Source organism: Artibeus jamaicensis, unplaced genomic scaffold (genome assembly GCF_021234435.1).
Source record: "Artibeus jamaicensis isolate MK-2021 breed Jamaican fruit bat unplaced genomic scaffold, CSHL_Jam_final contig_2790, whole genome shotgun sequence".
Classification (NCBI taxonomy): Eukaryota; Metazoa; Chordata; class Mammalia; order Chiroptera; family Phyllostomidae; genus Artibeus; species Artibeus jamaicensis.
Window position 1 is genome coordinate 3,954,754 of NW_026521616.1, and position 21,477 is coordinate 3,976,230.

The 21,477-nt window shown below is 52.1% G+C and overlaps 1 protein-coding gene across 10 annotated transcripts in view; it reads left to right on the forward strand.

The window, feature by feature from the left end:
- Window positions 1-439: 439 nt before the first annotated feature.
- SGSM2 (small G protein signaling modulator 2) overlaps window positions 440-21,477 on the forward strand; it is a 34,882-nt gene continuing 13,844 nt past the window's right edge. For 6 of the 10 annotated variants that reach the window (XM_053662763.1, XM_053662765.1, XM_037133738.2 and 3 more), the window contains exons 1-12: window positions 440-679; window positions 4,295-4,370; window positions 17,314-17,444; window positions 17,546-17,595; window positions 17,767-17,928; window positions 18,215-18,282; window positions 18,378-18,523; window positions 18,850-18,984; window positions 19,502-19,626; window positions 20,031-20,098; window positions 20,327-20,487; window positions 20,651-20,777. In XM_053662763.1, coding sequence (XP_053518738.1) covers window positions 623-679; window positions 4,295-4,370; window positions 17,314-17,444; window positions 17,546-17,595; window positions 17,767-17,928; window positions 18,215-18,282; window positions 18,378-18,523; window positions 18,850-18,984; window positions 19,502-19,626; window positions 20,031-20,098; window positions 20,327-20,487; window positions 20,651-20,777 — 1,306 coding nt within the window. In that variant the 5' untranslated portion in view covers window positions 440-622. Of the gene's footprint in view, window positions 680-4,294; window positions 4,371-17,313; window positions 17,477-17,545; window positions 17,596-17,766; window positions 17,929-18,214; window positions 18,283-18,377; window positions 18,524-18,849; window positions 18,985-19,501; window positions 19,627-20,030; window positions 20,099-20,326; window positions 20,488-20,650; window positions 20,778-21,477 lie in introns of all 10 variants that reach the window. The other 4 variants (XM_053662764.1, XM_037133739.2, XM_037133742.2 and 1 more) reach the window with 2 other exon arrangements.

Here is a 21,477-nt window from a genome sequence, read left to right on the forward strand (position 1 = left end):
CCGACAATCTGCAACTGAGGGCAGGGGGCTTAGACTAATGATGGAGCTCCGGCCTTTCAGCCAGAGGACTACTGCCTTCCCCATAGCCAGAATGGAGGCGCACGGGGCCCCCGGACCTTCCCGTCGGGAAAACGAGCGAATAGAAATCAGGGGGGCGTTTAGCTGGATTGAGGCCAGCTTCCGCTCGAGCAACTTTCTCTTCAGCCAGCCGCAGGGTCTAGGGCGCGCCTCGCCTCGCCGCGGGTCGTAGTACAGGCCTGACTGCAGGCGCTCATAATGCGGGTTAGCGCCCTGAGGACTGGAGCCGGCGTGTTGCCATGACAGCGGCCGGCGTGGCGCGCGCCCGGGCGGCAGCCCTGGGTCGCTGAGCGCACCCCCCGCCCCCCGGCTGTGGGAAGGGGCCGGGCCAGCTGCCTGACGTCTGTGCTGGGCTCGGAAGATGGCTGCGGAGCCGAGCAACGGGCAGTGGCTGCGGCGGCGGCGGCGGCGGCGGGCGGGGAGCTCAGCGGGCGAGGTCTCCGCCTTGCGCGTGGGGCGCTGAGCCGAGAGGCGCGGAGGCGGCGAGGGCTCGTGGAGGGCTTAAGGGGCCGCTCGGCGCAGCCTCTCTGCCACCCGCAGCACCATGGGCAGCGCGGAGCACGCAGTCAAAGAGAAACTGCTGTGGAACGTGAAAAAGGAGGTAAAGTCTGAGCCAGGACCCCCGGGGTCTCGCATCACTCCCCGGACGGCCCAAGGGGTGGAAAGGTCCCCGCCCACGGTCTCGCGGGGGCGTTCGCAGGCCCCCGGGCGGGGGCGGGGTCCTGGACTAGCTGAAGCTCCCATCGGTCTCTGGACTCTAGGGTCAGCGCCCCTCGGCCGGAGGGGCTAGGCCGGTGCTCCGGGGTTTGTTTGCTCCGAGATCCTGCAGCTCCCCGCCCAGTGACAGCAGCTGCGCTAGGAGACCCAGGTCGGGGGAGGGGTGGCGGCGATTTCTGGAGAACTGAGGCTGCTCATTCATTGCCCGCGCGGACTGGGGAGGGGGCGGGGCTCCGCGCTGGCCTCCTAGAGCGGTGGAACCCGTGATTTGGGGACTTAGCCCCTCTTTGCCCTATACCCCACTCTGGTATCCTTCTGGGAATTGAGTGGCAGTTGCCGGAGGGTTCGCCGCTCACCTAACTGCTTCTCAATCCACGCCCACCTCCTTACCCAGAGACAGGGTTGTGGGGGGCGAGTTTGAGAATTGTTTTTCAGACTCAGGTTTTTTCCCTTTTTGAGGAGCATCCCTCCTCCATGACGGAAAGAGAAAAATAGGCCCCTCTACTAGCATCCTTCACCTTGACCCTGTCCTAAAGCCCATTTCAATTTGGTGGGGGGTGCCCAAAGGAATGACTCACCCCCTTGTGAGAGCTGGAGAGCTCCAGAGCTCAAACCCGCAGTGTGGATTAGAATAGATTAGGCCTCTAGAGCCATGAACAACTCTGACCTACCTCCGTGTCTGCCGGAGGTGTACACTCCACGAAGGCAGGAGACCCTTCTATTTTGTCCTCTACTCTGTATCCAGGGCCTGGCACACAGTAGGCACTCTGATGCCTTAGATTTGGTAACTAAATCTACTGATCTTGAAAACTACGAAGAAGGTAACAATGTGTAAATTTTAGAATAGTCTGGACCTAGTTCTGTGTGATCTTGAATAAGTTACTTAACCTCTCTGAGTCTTAATTTCTTCGTCTCTAAAATAGGGATAATTATATCTACCTCACATATGGAAGTTTACCATAGTGTTTCCTAGAGTTTCAGGATTGGAGAAGACTCAGTTCTCATAGAATCCTGGAGGACTCTAGGCCATTCTCTTGCATTGACTGTGGCCTGGCTATTGTGCCCTAACATTTGCTCCTTTCCCTTTCATTGGCTAAGAAGTGGTTGAAGCCATAACCTTTCCAGCTGTGTGTGAGAAGCTTCTTTGTACCTTTGCTGTGGCCAAGACAAAGTTTTTTAGGCTAGGAGTATATCAAATCAGCACTTAAGCTCAACTCTGGTCTTCCCAAAGAAAAGGGAAATCTCAAATCTCAGAGATTATCCTCTGGAAACAAGTAGTCTAGTGAGAGAGACTTACGTGAACAATATAAGCAATAACAAAAAAGTAGCCATACCGAAACTATGGTCAGAGGTGCTAGGATTGTTAGTGTGATCCAAGTTTTGGGTTGGTCAGAGATGATATGAAAGATTTTTGACATAGACAGTGATTCTTTTTTCAGTACTTAGAAGGCTGTTTGTACAACTCTAAGAATGAATTCTAAACAAATGTGAGGAATGTCCAGAATATGCCACAGCTATGTATATTACCTGACAAAAGTAGACCTGCTTTGAACTTAGTTCCCTTCCCCTTTCAATCCTTGATTTCAAGAGAAACATATCCTTTCTTCTCTCACAAGTAGAGACAGTGGGGATAATTGTAGGCAAGTCTGATTTTTCACAGTGGGCCTCTGGTATCCAAATTCTAGGGACATCTGTAGGTCCTCCTAACCTAAAACTGCCATTCTGGCCTCAGATGCCTATAAATTTTTGAGCTGTGATGTTATGCTCTGTTTAATGCAAACACCCATTGGTAAGTAATCCAGGAAACTTTTGTGACTTTTTTTTTAAGCTTCTATTTATTTATTTTTAGAGAGGGGGAAGGGAAGGAGAACCGAGGGACCTGGCCAGCAACCCAGGCATGTGCCCTGACAGGGAATCGAACCAGCAACCTTTTAGTTTGCTGCACAGTGCTCAAGCCACTGAGACATACCAGCCAGGGCACTTTTAAGAGTTTTTTAGAGCACAGGATGGGTCTGAACCCCCTTTACCTAACCGCTGACCATGAGCAGTTCCAGCAAGAAGAAGCCTCCATCTCCTACCTCCCTACCCCTAGGCTTTAGGTGCTTTACCACGCTTCTCACGGTACAGTCCTAGGTGAGGGACTTAGGAGCAAGGGCAGCATCGGGACATTTCACGCCTGTCCAAAATGAATGGCGAAACCTAGCTCTGCCCAGAGCTTACTTTATCTGAAAGATTTTACACTGGGCTTGAGGTAATCCATTCCTCTAATCTCTAGGATTAGTATCTGTTTCCTGGCAGTTCCCCCAGGACATCAAAAGCACTTGGCTTACATGGTGGGAGCACCTAGAACCTCATATACTGCTGATGGAGTGTAGATTGGTACAACCACTTTGGAAACAATTTGGCAAAAGCTAGTAAAGTGGAAAATAATACATCAGAAATTCCTTGCCTGAAAATATAAATCCAAAGAAATGAGCACCTGTGTTCCCCCAAAGACATATCCAGAATGTTCATGGCAACACCATTCATGACAGCCCTAAATTGGGAACTACCCAAATGCCGGTCAGTTGTGGAGTGTTCACACAATGGAGAATGAACAATGTACAACTACACACAACATGAACAAATCTCACAATCACACCAGGGAGCAAAAGAAACACAGTCACAAAACTACATTGAGTGATTCCATCTAGTAAAAGTACAGAAACCCACAAAACTACACTGTGTTGTTAGAAGGCAGGATAGTGGTGCCCTTGAGGGGAGTGGTGACTAGAAGGAAACTTGGCAGCATGAGGAGTGCAGGTCATGTATTCTGTCTCTAAATCTGGATGCTGGTTTCACAGGTGTGTTCCATTTGAAAATGCATCAGGCTGTATAATTGTGATATATACCCTTTTCTATATGTTTACATGCCAATAAAGAAAGTTGTGTGTGTGGGTGTTTTCTTAAAGATGTAACTGCTTACTTTGCAAGTTATTTGGAAGCTTCTATGTCTGGGTAGGAACCCAAACATCAGGGTGTTCCCTAGACAGAAAGAAAGCTGGGCTTGTGAGCATGTGGAAAGTGTCCCTGAGGCCTCGATGGACCTACCCCTAACCTCAGAGAAGGGGGAGAAAAAGAGGGCCAGGTTGTTTATGCACAGCCCGTACTGAGGCAGTTTGTCCCTAAAGGACAGTGCGTCTGCCCAGAAATCCTTCTCCAATGGAGTACAGATGAGCGAACAGCATCCTGCCCCTGTCCGCCACAGCAGACACTTCCTCCGGGGCTGGAACATTGGTGCTGAGGGCTTGGTGGGCTTGATGGTATCTCTTTCCTTGGTTGCCTTTCCACGATGCTCAGAGCTATCTGTGCAGAGGACACTTTGCTTCCCCTCGCCCTCCTATCCTGTGATCTGCTCTGTAAGAGTCTAAACTCAGACAGGATGGTAGAGCCACAATATTTACTTGCCCACAGGCCTTTGATCAGGAAGAAAATGACAATACTGCCCTTTTGCCAACAGGTGAAGCAAATCATGGAGGAGGCCGTCACCAGGAAGTTTGTGCATGAAGACAGCAGCCACATCATTGCTCTGTGTGGTGAGTGACCGGGGGATCATGGGAGATGGGTTTAAAATGGAAAACACTGTCCTGGGGTCAGGGAAAGATGGGACCTCAGGTTTCATAGTTTTTAAATCTGGATGCAAGTCAGAATCAACTCAAAAAGCTGTTGAAATCTCCCTGGGCCCCATCCCAGACCAGCTGAATAAGGGTCTTCGGGATCCAGAGATCTACGCATGCGTAGTTCCCTCAAACAGCCATGTTCAAGTTTTAGCGTACATCAGAGTGACCTGAAAGGTATTAAAACAGTTCCATGGGTCCCAACACTGGAGTTGCTGGTTCTGGTAGGTCTGGGGTGGGCCCGAGAAGTTGCGTTTCTAACAAATTTGCAGATGATGCTGATGCTGCGGGTCCAGGGACCACACTTTAAGAAGCATTGTCCTAGGTAATTAGGGCTTGGGAGCCACCAATCTGGTTTATCCTTATATTAACTTTAGGGAAGGCTTTGTGCTTTTTGAATGCTTTCTGTGCCACATCTACTTTCTCATTAGTCGTCCCCCCCCCCCGCCCCGTGTTCCTTCAGCATCCCAAATCTCCAAGCACTTGATTGGATGTAAAACAACATGAGTGTAGGATAGAAAGGATAGCTGAAGCCTTCCTGCCTAAGAAGGGAGAAAGTCCGTAATAAACCATCGCTTCCCCAAACATGAACAGTTTTGCCTTTGTCTCTACACATAGCAGAGTTTTCTTGGATTTCCAGGGATTTAACCTCCCCTACAACTCCCCTTCTGAGAAGACACAGAGCTTTTTGCCATTTCTATGTTGGTTTATGTGACCTCTGAGATTGGGGTTAGGAGGGAGGTTGTGCGTTTCTGAGGGGGAGGACAGAGCAGATGTGGAGGGGAAACTTTTTGGCGGTGGTGTTGGTGAGGCAGATAGAGCTGCTCTTCCCATTGGTCCAGCCCTGAAGACTGAATGTCCACCGGGTGCCAAGCGCTGTTCTCCAGGCAGGGAAACAGCAGTACCAAGGTGGACAGTCTCTGTCACAGAGGCTTACATCCTGTGGGGAGACAGAAAATGAACACACACATGAACATATCATGCAATAACAGGTGTGATAATAGCCATGAAGAAAAATAAAGCAGATATGGGAGGGCGAGCGGGGAGAGGCGGCCTGCCAGCAGAGCCTGAGTGACAGGCGGATTCACACACATCCCGGTGCTCGGCTTACTTCTGAAGTCATCTTGGACAAGTTTCTCAACATCTGTCACCCTCGATTTTCTCCTCTAAAAATGGGGAGGATTCCCACCTCAAGGAATTTTTGTGGGGATTGAGATGAGGCGTGTGAGTGCTCCTAGCACTGTAAGAGCTCAGAAAGTGCCCGTCTTTTCTTCTTTGGCATGTTGAGGCTGAAGCTAGGTTTGCCGGATTTGAGTTCCTACCGTCTCCCTTTTGAGTGTGTTTCCCCTGTTCTTTGAAATGATGTAATGATTCCCGGATTTACAAAGAGGAGTCTTTTCTTGGGTAGAAACTATGCTAAGGGAACAGACCTGCTAGTCCTGCAATAAGCGGCTCTGAGAGTATTAGGGCTCTACTCCTTTCTACTTGTACTGTGTTCCCTTGACGTCAGCCACTGTTTGTCATTGTCACCAGAAGGGCTCTGCTGGCGGCCCAATTTTGAGTGGTTTGATGCCAGGCTTTGTCCGGTGCACCCACAGAAAACAAAATAAATTAGCACAAACAGCTTGTGCATGGGAGCCACACGTGGGTGGCCATGGAGGAGTGGGGAAAGAGAAGCAGGGAGAAAAGCAATAGGCATTCCACATCAGGCCAATCAGGGTGAGAAGAAACCATTAGCTCTCTTTTAACCAGTCCAGGGGCCTCTAGGAGCCAATGGGGCTTTTGTGGTTTTCTCCTGCCTGAAAGCCCAAGGCTCTCCAGCAGTCAGGGCATCATCTTCAGAAGGAATGATTCTCTTCTTTTGACCAGTTTCAATTGCTGAAATAGAAAGGGTTTATGAATTGGACCCTAGTCACCCGGGTTCACAAGTCAGCCCAGGAGCAAGAGGAACTCTGATCTGCTGGATCTCAGGAGGTGTCTTGGGTCCAAGAACTGCAAACTTAAATGCATACAGGGTCAGGTGAGAAAGGTCCACTAGAAGCTGTCCAGCTGTGAGACAGCAGGCCGTGGCGGGGGCTGGGCCGGGCTGAAGTGGACAGCGGTTGCCCTGTTTGAAGAGGCAGCGACCACTCAGCTCCTGCACAAACGCCAGCCCAGGCCGGCCGCCATGGCCTCTGTTTTACTTAAGAGAACTCAGAAATCTGAGATATTATATGAAATTTCTCAGTTTTTAAATGCTGATAGCTAATTTCCTTTTCCAGAAAACTGTGTGGGCCACACAAAAGACATCTGCCAGCCTCTGCCAGTTTGCTGCCTCTGCGTTGGGCTTGGTGCACAGTCACAGGGGGGACGTGCAGGGTGGGGGCTGCCAACAGTATAAGGCTCAGGCTGGGGCATGTGAACCCACTGAAAAAGGAATCCTCACGCTTTGTCAGACTTGATATTCAGTGAGGTAAATCTCAACCTGGGCGTGAGCAGGTTGGCTTAAAGCAGTGATTATCAACTTTTTTTCTGGCCTGCAAGCCATTCACGTGCATCACACAGTGGAATCATAATCAGGGATTCTTGGGGCAGGCAGAGGGAAGAACAGATAGATTTTGAGGGAAAACTCCACCTCTCTGACTTTTTGAAGATTCTGCTATGCCAGTCTCCTTCATCTTCTGGAAAGATGCTCAAGAATACATTTTTAGTCTGAAGTACATTCAGCCTTATACTGGGTCTTGCTGTTCTAACAACATCCAGAAATCATCTTCGTTCTGGGAGGAATGGGCGTGCAGGGAAGGTGCTGAGAGGTTGGATCAGGTGAAGGCTGCGGAGACTGGATTAACCGTGGAGTGGCCACATGACGTTCCCTAGAGCTCTGGGGAATGCTGGGCCCTGGACCCCTCTGTTCTTGCTAGAGGAGGGCCAGGAAGTGACTGAGGAGGGCAGGGCCTGGGTAAGGTGAACTCGTCTGAATTTCTTTAGAATAGAGACATTTAAACTGGAAACAGAACCTTCCTGGAGAGCCAAATGGAACAATCCTTGACTCAAGAGTTGGCCCTGGGCAAACTCAGGGAAGTTGCACCAGACCCCGGTTCCGTGTACCCGTAGGTAAGAATGGGACTCCCGGGACTGGCAAGCAGTGTGCATTTGTTGTGTGTTTGCTCTGGTGGTTACTAAACCTGCCTGTCCAGAAACCCGTCAGGCCCCCACAGGTAGAGAGACCTTGTGAGGAAGCTTTGCTGGCAAAACCTGGCTGGCAGGGAGGGGTTCTCTGCGCGCTGTTCCCTGACCACACAGCATGGCTGCAGTGCCGCTCCAACTGAGGCAGCCCCTATGAACCCCCAGACCTGAGGATCAGGACCCATGTGACCTCCCCCTTCTGCTGGTGAAGTCTGGGGCTTGGAGAGTAGGCCCAAACCTACCACTCTGTGGTTTGTCAAGTCATGTCAGGTTTGCACTTTGTTTCATAATATGGTCTTTGAAACTTTTACTTTAATGTAGACTTACCCTTGAATCAGAATAATGCTTCTTGTTTTCTCCATGGCTTATTGAACCCCCAGCTGTAGGCCCATTATCTCCTGTCACCCCTTCCTCTGGACACCGGAGGGCAAGGTGCTTCTAACTCTGGCTTGCAGACAACTCAAGGTTAAGGTTGAACAGTAAATTGTCCCAGGTTTCACTTTTGAACTTTCACATTTGTAATAACAATGTGTGTGCTTAAAGAGGGCATACTCAACTTAGGCATCAGCCAGGAATACTGGTGTTTTCCCTGGACCTGCCCCACCCTCTTGCAGGTCTGGGTGTGTCTGCCTCCACAGTACCTCAGAGATGTTGGGGGTTCTGTTTCGGACCATGCACAACAAAGCAAGACATAAGCTTTTTGTTAGTGGAGGATCTTGCCTTCAGTTTGTAAAAAGTGCAACATCTAAAAAAACTGCAGTATCTGTGAACCATAATATAGCAAAGTGCAATAAAACAAGGTGTGCCTGTACTTCTGTTTGCTCTGTTCTGACTGGGTGCTGAGGTTGGATTTTAACCTTTGGTGGTAGAGCGGATTTACATGGTCCGCAGAGAGGTTCCTGGCCTGGCCCCTTGGTTCTCAGACTCACAATTGTCTCTTCTCCTCAGGAGGCATTGGGGCAGGCGCCAGGCCAGACCTGGGCAGCCCCACTTCCTGACGCTCCCAGCACAGATCAAAGATCTGTTAACCTCAGGGTTGCTTTGGGCTAAAGATGAGCTGTAATGGGAGACAGGGGTGGAGCCTGTGGAGCTGGGAACAATATCAGGGCTTTATTAACCCGCTCCCTGTTGCTAAGCAGCTGTCATTAGCCGGGAAGGACGGCAGCAGTGAGCTCCTCTGGGGAATGGCAAGGAAATGCTAATAAGCTAGGGGAGAAGCAGGCGTTACGGAAGGATTGCGTCTCACCTGGGATATTGCAGCCAGAGGTATTTTAGCACTGAGGTTCAGACTCCAGGCAGTTTTTAGTCTTTCTCTTTTCAGTGAAAGGGGTTCCTTCTTACTTCTTCCCACCCGCACTGAATGAACAGCTCATTCGTAGGTTATCTGGCTTCCACCTTCCCTCCGGAAATGAATGAGTAGGAATGAAGGCCCTCTGGGGAACTGGCTCCCCTCACCCTGGTTTGGGCCATGGCTGAGGGCAGTGTGTGCTGCTGTGGTCCGTGTCTGAGGTCCGAGGCTGAGAGCTTAGAGTCCTGTCGGACCTGGGTTCACCCCTGACCGGGTCATTAAGTATGTATGCCAGTTTTCAGCAACTCCGAACCTGCCCCCGAGGGCCAGTGTGCAGATTAAAGGAAGGGTGCCGGGAAAGTGCGCTGCAGGGAGCCCGGGATGCAGTAGCTGTCATCACACCACCGAGGACATTCTACTTTGTTCTTGAAAGTGATCCTACAGGCTTCCCCATGAAGCCTCCTAGAACCTTCCCCAGGTTTCCGTCTGGGAATTCTTGTTTCTGAGAGTTTGAAGCATCTGGACAGTCAGAGAAATTTGTACTCCAGGAACTCAATCAGGAAGTTTAAAAAGTACTATGCACGTGTTTAAAAAGAATCATCTTCTAGAGATACATACTGAAATGTACATACTGAAATATTTATAGATGAAAGTCTATGATGTCTATCTAAAATTTGCTTCTAGTCCTGGCCAGGTAGCTCCGTTGGTAAAAGTGTCATCCCGATACACCAAGGTTGCCGGTTTGATCCCTGGTCAGGGCACATACAAGACTTAATAAATGCATAAATAAATGAAAAAACAAATTACTGTTTCTCTCTCTCTCTAAAGTCAATTAAAACATTTTTAAAACAAAATTTGCGTCAAAATAATCTGGGGCACCCTGGCTCGCATGGCTCAGTGGATAGAGCGCCAGCCTGTGAACCAAGGGGTTGCCAGTTTGATTCCCAGTCAGGGCACATGCCTGGGTTGTGGGCCGGGTCCCCAGTTGGGGCCACATGAAAGGCAACCACACATTGATGTTTCTCTTCCTTTCTTTCTCCCTCCCTTTTTCTCTCTCTAAAAAGAAAATAAATAAAAAAAATTTTAACTTTATTTACTTATCTTTAGAGGGGATGGGAAGAAGAGAGGGAGAGGAATATCAATGTACGGTTGCCTCTTGTGTGTCCCCTGCTGGGAACTGGTCTGCAACCCAGGCACGTGCCCTGACTGGGAACCGAACCACAATCCTTTGGTTAGCAGGCCCACGCTCAATCACTGAGCTACACCAGCCAGGGCTTAAATAAAATCTTTTTAAAAGTTTTTAAAAATAATCTGGGGGAAAGCGAAAAAGTGGTTGGAGTCATCATAACTGAAACAAGGTCGCTCATGACTTTGTCATGCTTAAGTGAGAATGCAGGGTTTGTCGTATTGTCCTCTTTTGTGTATTTTTGGAATTTTTCATAATGAAATGTTTTTCTTTTTAAAGGGGGGGAACAATGAGAGGATGGGAGAAGTAGATAGAGTTAGTGAATATAGGTAACTTCCCTGAGACATTTTACATAAAGGGGAGCAGCTGAATGGTTCAACACCCACCTGAATGGGGATGTAGGGCCAAGGTAGGTGATAGTGGTGGTGGTGTCTTTTTTTTTAAGTTGGAAAAATTACAGAATGTTTATATACAAATGGAAAGTATCTCATAGGGAAACGTTAAAGATACAGGAAAGAGAACGGATGTTAGCTGGAGCTACACCCTTGAGAGGCGGAACGGGCAGCCTTCGGGAGGAGGAGCACTGCAGACCATCTGCAGCACAGGAGGGAAGGCACCCGGTTTGTGGTCGCCTTCAGTGTGCTGGGCGTGGTCACGGAGCTATTTGCACCTCGGCATATGCTTTACCTTCAGTCACTCAACACCCGTTGAGGTGCCTGTTCTCTTCCCCAGTTGCAGCTGAAGCGCAGAGAGACTTAGTGATTTGCACAAAATCAAATAGCTAGTAAGGAAAGCATTTCAACCTGTATCTGTCTTGCTGCAAAGCCTGAGCTGCCCAGGGATGGGTCTACCTGTGGGGTCTGCCCAGTGGTGGAGCCTGGAGGAGTGGGGCATTGAGGAGCAGTTAGCTGTCAGGGAGACACAGCTCCGGTCACCAAGCATGGTGTCCATAGATACTCTGGGAGGCAATGTGTCCCTTGCCAAGCTGCATGAGGCCAGCACTGGCCTGGATCCCTGGGATGCCTCTGGAGTACTATGCCTGCTGGCCCCGCCCTGCCTTCCCAGTGGGGTGAGGAAGATGTGTATGTGAGGTATGAATTTCATTTTGCTCATCTTAGTTCTGCAATATCAAGGCAGTGCCTTCTTGTTCTAGGGTGTTGAACAAGGCTGAATGCTGCCACCTCAAACTTAAGCAAACAGCCATCATCACCCAGTGCAGGCTGAGGGAAAATGTACCATAGTTATCATACAAAGGCTCTTTCTGAGTCCCTGGGTGGAAGTACCAGCCAGGGGAGCTGGGAGGAGAGAGGCTGATGACACGCACCGGCCCAGCCTCTTTGCTCCTCCCACCTCCTTGCTGCAGATAAATATTGACTTCCTCCATTAGCAGTTAGAGGAAGTTCCTAACTTAAAAAGACGCCACCCATCCCACCCTTTCTTTTCGCACCAGCAAGGCTGCTCCTCTTCTGACAGTCTTGGTTCCACCACCCAAGGCTTTTAAAAATTCTGCTCTGAGCAGAGCCCCCAAACCTGTGGCTGGCTGCTCCACCCCTCCACCCTGTGCTTTCCTCACTGGGGCTCTATGGCAACCCTCGCACAGGCAGCAGCTGGCAGAGGTGGGAGGGGAGAGCAGGGAACACCTGCTCCTCCCAGGACGAACCCCTCCTGGCTCAGAGCCTCAGGCCCGGCCTGCACCTCATGCTGTGCTAACTCTGGGTGCTGTTTCCCTAGGCCTAGTTCCTTGAAGGTCATTGTGCACGTCCTTCTATTACCAGTCTGGGTTTATGTAGGCCCCTTGACTCCTGAGTGCAGCTTTAAACATAGATATGCAGGTCTTTTCTGAGGACTCCTGGACTGACTGAACCACTTCTGCATTTCCTGGGCTGGGCAACCATAGCTTTTGTCCATTTTTGTGGGCTCCCGAGACACCTGAGTGTGTCTCAGCCCACTGAGTTGTTTCTCTGGCCCCTGACCAGCTCAGGTTACTTGTGGCTTTCCTAAGCAGAGCCCAGATGCTCCTGTGGGGATGGGAGGCCAAGCCGACTAGGAGACTGTTTGTTGAGGGAGCTGGTGAAGGAATAGGTGGGTACCTGTGGGTTTTGTGAGTTTTGGTCCACCTCTAGTTTGGAAAGAATCTCTGGTATCATGCCATGATGGACTACTGGTATCTGGCTGGAATGGGCACCCACTCGATTGTTATAATAATAATTTTGAATTGGTAGTGTATCTACTTGGTTCAAAAATCAAAACTATACAAAAGATACACAGTGCAGTCTCACATTGTTCCTGGCCCCCCTTCACTTACTGATCCCTATGTGGGTAACCACTACCACTTTTGTCTCTGTGTATCCTTCCAGAATTTTTTAGTAATAAAAATTACTTTTCTTGTTTATCCCACTCTTTTTTATAATCAGGGTACCATGCAATTATACTGCTCTGCATCTTGCTCTTCCATTATTAGTTTCTAGAGAGAATCCTCATTCTTTTTCAGAGTTGCATAATATTCTCCTCTGTGAATGTGCCATATTTACTTAACCTGTCCTTTGTTGATGGACACGTGGATGGTTTTTAGCCTTTGCTGTTATAACCAAGTAACCTTGCAGTTATATCTGTAGACTAGATTCTGTGAGAGGAGTTACTGGACCAGAGGTTCCTTGTCATGCTGATAGATTGTGCCACATTGCCATCATGGGGGCGGTACCAGTCAGCCCTCCCTCCAGCGAGGCATGAGAAGATTCAGTCCCTTTCTAAGTCCTTTCCATCTCTGTCTACTAATAACCTGCTCCATTCCAAATTGGACTCCTTGAAATGATCAAATTGGTGTGTAATGGGTTTATAGGAGGGGGCCTTATTGTATTCCATTAGCACCTACAGTCTCCACCTCTTTTGCATTTGTTAACCCTGTAACTTGACAGACCTCAAGGACACGTCAGAGGCTAGTGAGGCAGAGACGCAGGGCCGGCCGTTCCTGGTGTCTCCCTGGGAAGACGGTGCCAGACCTTCTGGGCGAAGGGAGATGTCCACAGCAAGGTTTCAGGGTTAACGTTAGTTCCACTCCTGCCCAGAGGTACAGTCCCATGAACCTCCCTGTCAGCAGCATGAGATGACGAGGCAGAGAGGGTGCCCCGAGCCCACCTGGCACAGGGACTCAGAAGGCCACTAGAAGGCCGTGGTGAGGAGAGAAGATGATCACGCTTGAGTCACGTCTCTATTTCTGTCTCGATTCATTCACCAAACCTTTCTTCACCAACTAATGAACAAAAACTGTTGGTTTTTATAAGTTGGCCTGTGCTTTCGCACATGAACTGAGCTGAATGCTGTCAGGCCTGCCCGCCTCTGTTCTGCTGTGTCCGGAGGGCTGTGGGTGAACCGGACACACTGGGACAAGGGGTCCTGTGGGCCTTACATCTGGGTGACCAGGGCCCAGAATGCTCAGTTAGAGGGGGATGGGTCCAGCTGTGACAGGGATCCCCCACCACGGCCCTCCACGGCGGCTGTCTGGGGTGGAAAGAGGAGCAGGGCAGCAGCGTTCTCCTGCTTGCTGCTCTGGGCCCTCATGCCGGAGGGGAGAAGAGGCACGGGCCTCTGCATGGGCTTCTCCCGAGGAGCAAGAACAGCAGGGGAGTTGGACATTGTGCTGAGGCTCTGGAACTGCAGCTGCGAGGGGGACGTTCACTGTTGAAGGGAGGGTGGGAGCGAGAGAGTCTTTATATTTGCGTCTCTGAGTTTTGAAGGTCTATGGTTCCACTCAACCTAAACATCTTAGAGCAAGGTTCTTAAATTTGGGGGGTCAGGTACCCCTTTTAGAAGCTGAAAGCCATGGGTCAACCCTCTGTCCAGAATAAAAGCACTCACCTTAAGGGTGGTGGAGCACATCAACAGATTCACACACAGTTTCAGGGGTCACTGGAGCTCCAGAAGCCCATCCCCCAACTCTCTTAGGATAGCAGTTCTCACTTATTATTAGTGTTATTATTGTTTTTTCCTTGCTTTTCATCACTTTATTTATTTTATTTTTTAAATATATTTCATTAATTATGCCATTACAGTTGTTCTATTCCCCCTTCATTCCCTTCCACCCTGCACACCCCTCCCCCACCATCCCCCCCTTTAGTTTATGACCATGTGTCTCAAGTTCTTTAGATTCTATATTTCCCATACTATTCTTGCCCTCCCCCTATCTATTTTCTACCTACCATCTATGCTACTTCTTACTATTTCTATGTTGTTATTTTGCCTGCATGCTGCACTCAGCACAATGAACGTTGTTCATGCACGTGCTGATTCTCTATGGAGACAACCCTGTGGGAATGGGGAAGAACGGGGTAGTTTGAACAATCGCTGGCCAAGGAGCCTGTGGAACTGGGTTCCGAATGCCTGACATAGAGGGTTGTTCGCTTTGCTTGAAAAGCAGAGGGGTGAGAGGTGTTTATCTTCCCCAGACATTGCCCAGGCACCTACCCTGGCTGTGGGGTGAGCAGGAGACTGGGTGTGCAATTTGGGCTTCTCTCCACGTTCCCTGCTCGGAATGAGTGTCTTCGCTCACTCCAGAGCACCCTGATGCCCTTGCTCAGAGGTTGCCTAGGAAGATGGGTGAGGCCAGGCAGATGGGAGGGCTGCTGCCTGCCATTCCCAGGCTCCCCAGCAGGGCTGCATTCAATCTCCTGGGGAAGGTGGGGAGGTTAATGACTCATTATCCCAGCCATTAGTCACGTCACCAAGGCACTTGATTGTCTGCAGGATGGGTGCCACGTGATGCCAGTGTGGCCTGTTCAGTGCTGCTTCTCTCCTGCCCTGGGTGAGGTGTGCAGCCCTAGAAAACAGTCACTGCCTTCTTCAGGTGCAGACTTGTGGCTGTAGCAGCCCCTGGACCTAGAGACTGGGGTGAAATGGTCTCTTGCCTGTGCCCCATCCCCAAAGCCACCAAGACCTCCAGGGACCAAGGGGACCCGTTAAGGAAAGGAGTATGTGGATACTTCAGCAAAGGTTCCAGCACGTGCCCCGTACACACATCACATGTGTAGATGTCGTCTCCGCATGCACATGTGGACATAGACATATGAGGGGAGGCCCCCAAACCTGGACGTTATTTGTAAAAGCTCGTGTGTGTATTCTTGCATGTTAAAACTTCAGTCACCTTCGAAGTACTCTCCATTTGAGGCAATACACCTATCAAAACTTTTTCCACTGCCCAAAACAGCTTTTGAACTCAATTTTGATGGCTTTTAGTGCTTCTGCCATCTTTTGTTTTACCTCTTCCACATCGGCAAAACACTTCCCTTTGAGGACTTATTTCATCTGGGAACACAAAAGAAAGTCGCTCAGGGCAAGATGGAGTGAGTAGTGAGAGTGGGGTTTTGGGGTCATGTTGTTTTTGGTCAAAAACTGCCAAACACTCAGCGTGGTGTGGGCAGGGGCCCTTGTAAATCACCCATCATGAAATGGGCAAATGTGTTGAAAGAGCCTTAAAAAAAAATTCACTGAATCCTCTCACAGCCTCTCACAACAACGCCAGCTAGTCCACCTATGCAGACGGGTTCCTAGAACGCTCACCTAGTGGGGGAAGCCTGTACTACAAAGGGCTCACCCTCCAGAAGATAATTCCAGGTTTGGGGGGCCCTTCCCGTATGAACACGTGTGAGGTCCTCAAAGGCTGAGCAGGGAAGAGGCTCCAGCAGGAAGGACTCAGGGGCGGGAGGGTCCTGCCTTGTTCCCCTGTCCTGGGATGCCCTCACTGAGCCGGCCAGTCTCCCGGGACTCTCCAGCTTTTTGACTTCGGGACAAGAGAGGCCAAACAAAACTTATAGACAGCAGTGACTGCCTGTCACTTACTAAAATGTAGACAAAACAGGTGAGAACATCTCTTTTACAGTGGTTATGTCCTAAGTCTGGGTCTCCTGTTCTAATATTAGTCACAATAAGTGAGAAGCTTCATTTCCCCTGTTTCTAAGAGAACAGCATCTCCACCCACCTCTGTGATCCTGTCGCCAATGCATCCTCTCCTCTCCCTGCCGAGGAGAGGTCTTGCAAAATCCCAGGCCTTACAGGTGAGCCAAAGAACAGAGTCTGGACAAAAAGGGGTGAGGAGTCAGGGACTGATGGGGGTCAAGTGCCCCATGCAAGTGGGATCCTGTTGATCTCGTAACATTCATACCAGTCCTTAGAAGGATTCCCCACTTCACAGACGGTAAAACAGAGACTCAGAGCATTAGTCACACAAGTTTTCCAGAGAAAGTATGAGTGGCTGCAACAGCTCAGACCCTGTTGGCCTGGCTCCCCTGCTCCAGCACAGCACTGTTTCCAGTCCTCATGAAAACAGGACCTGTGGCGTGAAGGTGGCACCTTCCTGCCCTCTTAACACTCCTGCAGAAGGTGCCAGAAGCTCAGGCCAGGGTTTGGGGCCCTGGGTCCTAGTCCTAACACTACCACTATGTTTCTGTAATCAAATAAATTGCTTCCCCTTTCTGGACTTTTTCCTGCTCTCTTGTAAAGCAGTTAGCTTGGCCTCAATAATGGCCAAGTCCCTTCTTCCCCCCTACCCCCATATACACACACAAGTATTTTTAGATTCTATACATGGCCACGGTAACTCCCCACTCTCCCCACTGAGCCCTGCTTTTCTTCCCGTGGAGCCTGTCTGCAGTAGGCAGTGTCCAGGCAGAGAGGGGAAGCCTGGTCCCTAACAACATGAATGAATGCAGGGAAGCCCTCCCTGCTTGGGAGATAGAAATCTCTCACTCTCCGTTGCTGGGCTCATCAATAATTCAGGAGCTGCTGTCAGGTCTGATCTCTGCAATGGCTTCCTCAATATTTCAGCTCCTTCTCTAGAGCCCGTTTCTTAGCAACCAGATCATCCATGCTCTTCAGGAGGGCTGCTGGGCTGTATGCTCCCTGGGCCCCTGGTCCAGTAAGTGGGCAGGGGGTGGAGCCACCCATGCCACCTGGAATTGGCAACTTTGGCCCTCACTGCCGAGGGACAGTGCTGCATATGGAGAGAGGCGTTGTGCTCCCAGGTCCATTCAGGGCAGGAGCAGATGGATAAGAAGGAGAATTTTAGAAGGAGGCTGGTGCTGCTGGCCTGGCTAAAACTGACACCCCCCTCCTGTTCCTACCGTGGGTTAGGCCTGCCCTTGCCCCTCTCTGCTCCCTAGGCGTGGGGAAGAGGAGTGTTCTCCCTTCTCCCCCTTACCCAGGCTTAAGTGCTGGTTCCCCTTGTGGCCCAGGTGTGGTGGAGGCTTGCCTCCTGCATCAGCTGAGACGCCGCGCCGCCGGCTTCCTGCGCAGTGACAAGGTGGCTGCTCTGTTCACCAAGGTGGGGAAGACGTGTCCAGTGGCTGGGGAGATTTGCCACAAGGTACAAGAGCTGCAGCAACAAGTAGAGGGCAGGTGAGCTCTGGGCCTGGCCCTCCCACCCCTCCCTTCTGCTCTTACCATCTGGTATTGGCTACTTCCCAGGTTGGCTTTTGGGCTCATTTCTTGAGGGGCATCTCGGTACCAGCATCAGGGTAGGTGTTGGCCCCTTGCAGGCACTAGGCCCTATCCCCCTGCCCTCAGCTCCCGGCTTCTAGTCAGTCCTCTGGGCTCTGGTCTTAGGGCACCAAACTCCACTCCCAGTGCCACTAGTCTGGGTCTCGGCCCTGGGCTCTTGCACTCCTAAAGCCCACCCCTCTTTGCAGGAAACCCTTGGTGAGTAACCAGGAAACCCTGCGGAGACAGGGCTCTGCCAGTGGGAAGGCCCCAGCCCTCAGCCCACAGGCCTTGAAACACATATGGGTACGCACAGCGCTCATCGAGAAGGTGCTGGACAGGGTCGTGCAGTACCTGGTGGAGAACTGCAGGTGAATGCCCCTTCCTGGGGCCCACCTCCTGACCTTTCCTTCAGCCCCACCCCTCAGCATGCTCAGATGTCCAGCACAAGCCACAGGCACGCCCACTGTCACCTGTAGCTCCTCAAAAGCATAGACCACACCAGGCACCCCACCAAGCTCCGTTCTTTTGGGTTTATTCCTTCTTGGTGACTAACAAGAATAGTCTCTGTGGGAATGTCCCTGCTTGGTGAGCTTGACCGCCCTGGGATGAGTCCGGGAGCCCAGCAGTGCCCCTGTCTGTCTCTCCCACTGGCAGCAAGTACTATGAGAAGGAGGCGTTACTGGCAGACCCTGTGTTTGGTCCCATCTTGGCCTGTCTTCTAGGTGAGCCTAAGAGCAGAGACGCCTCTGCTGGGCCAATGGGGGCTTAGGGGCAGGTGTAGGGGGTACCATCTGAGTGGCTGTGTCTGTCTCCACAGTGGGACCCTGTGCCTTGGAGTACACCAAGCTCAAGACAGCCGATCACTACTGGACTGACCCTTCTGCTGATGAGCTTGTCCAGAGACACCGTATCCGGGGTCCCTTTAATCGCCAGGACTCCCCTGCAAAACGCCCAGCCCTAGGAGTAGGCATCCCTCTTCCTGCCCCGTGTGCTCATCCAAGTTATGCCCATGGGCATGTAGGGGGGAGCAGCTGGCCTTCATGTTCTTTACAGACACAGGCCGGGACTTGGAGATGCCCCAAGGTAGTGGCCACCTCAGAAGAGCCTCTTCCCCACACTGGCACTTAATGCCAAGAACACATAATGCCCAGGGACACACCCGGCTGACAGCAAACCAGGGGCAGGAAGGAGCCGTGGTGTCGTCCAGAGAGGGTCCGCAAGGAAGTCCAGGGTCCTCAACCTCCCAGGTTGATGTCCCAGGGCTGGGGCTGAGCTGGGGCTCTGTGCAGATCCGGAAGCGGCACTCGAGCGGCAGCACCTCGGAGGACAGGCTGGCCGCCTGTGCCCGCGAGTACGTGGAGTCCCTGCACCAGAACTCAAGGACGCGGCTGCTCTATGGCAAGAACAACGTGCTGGTGCAGCCGGTAGGAAAGCCTGGTGCCCGCCCCTTACCTTCCTCCTCCAAAGGCCCCGGGACCGGAACCTTCCAGACATGTGTATCCCTTTCCTAAGGGGCTTGACCAGAGAGAAGGGAGATAAGGATCTCACCCCCACTTCACTGTCTCACACCCAGTCATGAACTTGCAGGAGCCGGAAATGGCATCTGCTCTGGCAAACTGAGAACCAGGCCGTCTGGGGACAGGAATGGCAGCCAGCGGGGGGGGAACGCCCAGCTCGGGTATGGCTGGCTCAGGACATACTTGGCAATCAGGAGACGGACAGGGCAGAGCCAGTGGCTCCAGGCCAGCCAGGAAGAGGATATGCCCACATCCACATGTGGCTCACGTTCCCCCTGCTCTCACCGGGCCCCCAGTCCAGCGCCCCGTGACTGGCCCGGCTTGGCCTGCGGACTCCCACGTGGAGTTCATTTTCCATAGGCCATCCCTGGGAGACTCCCAGCCCCTCGTCATCTCTGTCTTCTTGTGTGTCTCCTCCCTGTAGAAGGAGGACATGGAGGCTGTCCCTGGCTACCTCTCCCTGCATCAGTCTGCAGAGAGCCTAACCCTGAAGTGGACTCCCAACCAGCTCATGAATGGGACTCTGGGGGACTCTGAGCTAGAAAAGAGGTGGGGGCTTTGGGACTCACTCCCAGGAGCCAGGGAAGGGAGTAAGAGCTTGCCACCAGGCCGGGGGGTGGAAAAGCGTAGCCTGCTCCAGGAGGCAGGCCTCACACTGTATCGGATGCCAAGAATCGCAGAGAGGCTGCCTGGAACTATTCCCAAGCTCTCTAAGACCCAGCCAGGCCTGGGCATTAAGAGGGTTGCCTGAGCCAAGCTCTAGGCATCTGACACTGCCGGGCTCTGTGCCATGAGGGCAGCATGGAGCCCAGAGGGGCATGGCTGGCTGAGGTTACTTCTTGGCTGCAGTGATCCTGTCTTCAGGGTAGTTTCACAGGTGCTGGGGCCAGGAGATGAGGAAGGCAGGATGGCTGGTCTTGGGACACAGTGACACCAGTCTGGTTTCTTTCCAGTGTTTACTGGGACTATGCCCTGGTTGTGCCCTTCAGTCAGATTGTCTGCATCCACTGCCACCAGCAAAGTGAGCCTCCTTTGTCCTGGGTACAGGGGTGGGGGAGGAGAGGCTGCCTCTCCCGGTCACATGCCGAGCACGGCCCATTGGGCGTCTTGTCCTCCGTTTGTCATCCCCACACTCTAGCCCTGCTGTCCTCTTACCAAGTCTGGGGGCCTGGCCAGCTGGGCTGCGATGAGGGCCAGGAGGTCTCGGAGGCCCCTCCTCACTCACCCATGTTCAACCCCCCACCCCCAGAGAACGGTGGCACACTCGTACTGGTGAGCCAGGATGGCATCCAGAGGCCACCGCTGCACTTCCCACAGGGAGGACACCTGCTGTCCTTTTTGTCCTGCCTGGAGAACGGACTTCTGCCTCGAGGACAGCTAGAGCCCCCACTCTGGACCCAGCAGGGGAAGGTACCTCAGGGCTTAGGAGGCTGTGGATGAAGGGGTGTGTGAGGTGGGTTCTCTGCCTACCTCCCTTCCTTTCCCCACACGGAGTTCTTAGGAGCAGCCTTGGGTGGGACCCTGGAATGGACCCCACCCTGCACAAGCTAACTGCCCACCTCTCCCTCCCCAGGGGAAGGTGTTCCCCAAGCTACGGAAACGCGGCAGCGTGCGGCCTGTGGATGTGGAGGAGATGGGCACGGGGTGGGCCATGGACTACGTGTTCCGGATTGTTTACCCTGGTCACAGACACGAGCACAGTGAGTGTCCCTCACTGCTTCTGCGGAGGAGAAGGGTGCTCGGGGCGGTGGGGGAGCACAGCCTCACCCAGGGGGGGCGGCAGGCGGGGTCCACGACCAGGCCAGGATAAGGCCAGAGGTTCGGGGCTTAGTCTCTCACTGGGCCTTTTACCTGCAGCTGCCCTCCCGAGAGTTTGCTTTTCTTCTACCTGCTCTTTCCCTCCCCTTGTCACCCCAAGAATCTTGGCTCAGCCGATCCAGGAGTCTCTATACGATATTCTCTTAGTCATACTTTCACACCCTGCCCCAGGGGTAAGAATGTGGTGAGACCAGATACAGGAGGTGAACTCTCCATTTTGCCTCAGCCCACTGCCTGACCTCCATGAGGCCTGGGTGCCGGGGTCAGTGCTTCTTTGTGGGTGATGCAAATTGTTCACTGACTCTGCTGGAGCCAGAACCCTTCTCAAACCAGCTACTGACGAGAGGAGCTGTAACTGGAGTAGGGCGTGCGGCTGAAAAGGGTGAGACTTTCAGCTTGGAGCAGGACGAGGGTGGGGCTGAAAGACCGCTTGGCACTGGTGGGTCCTGCCCCACCTGGCTGTGCACTGCTGGGCCCCACCAGGTATCGACCGACACCAGAGTTCCTTTTCCGGGCAGCAGGCTCTGCTCCCTGTTCTCCGGACCGGACCCACTGATCTGGGAAGAAGGTCAGGGGATGTGC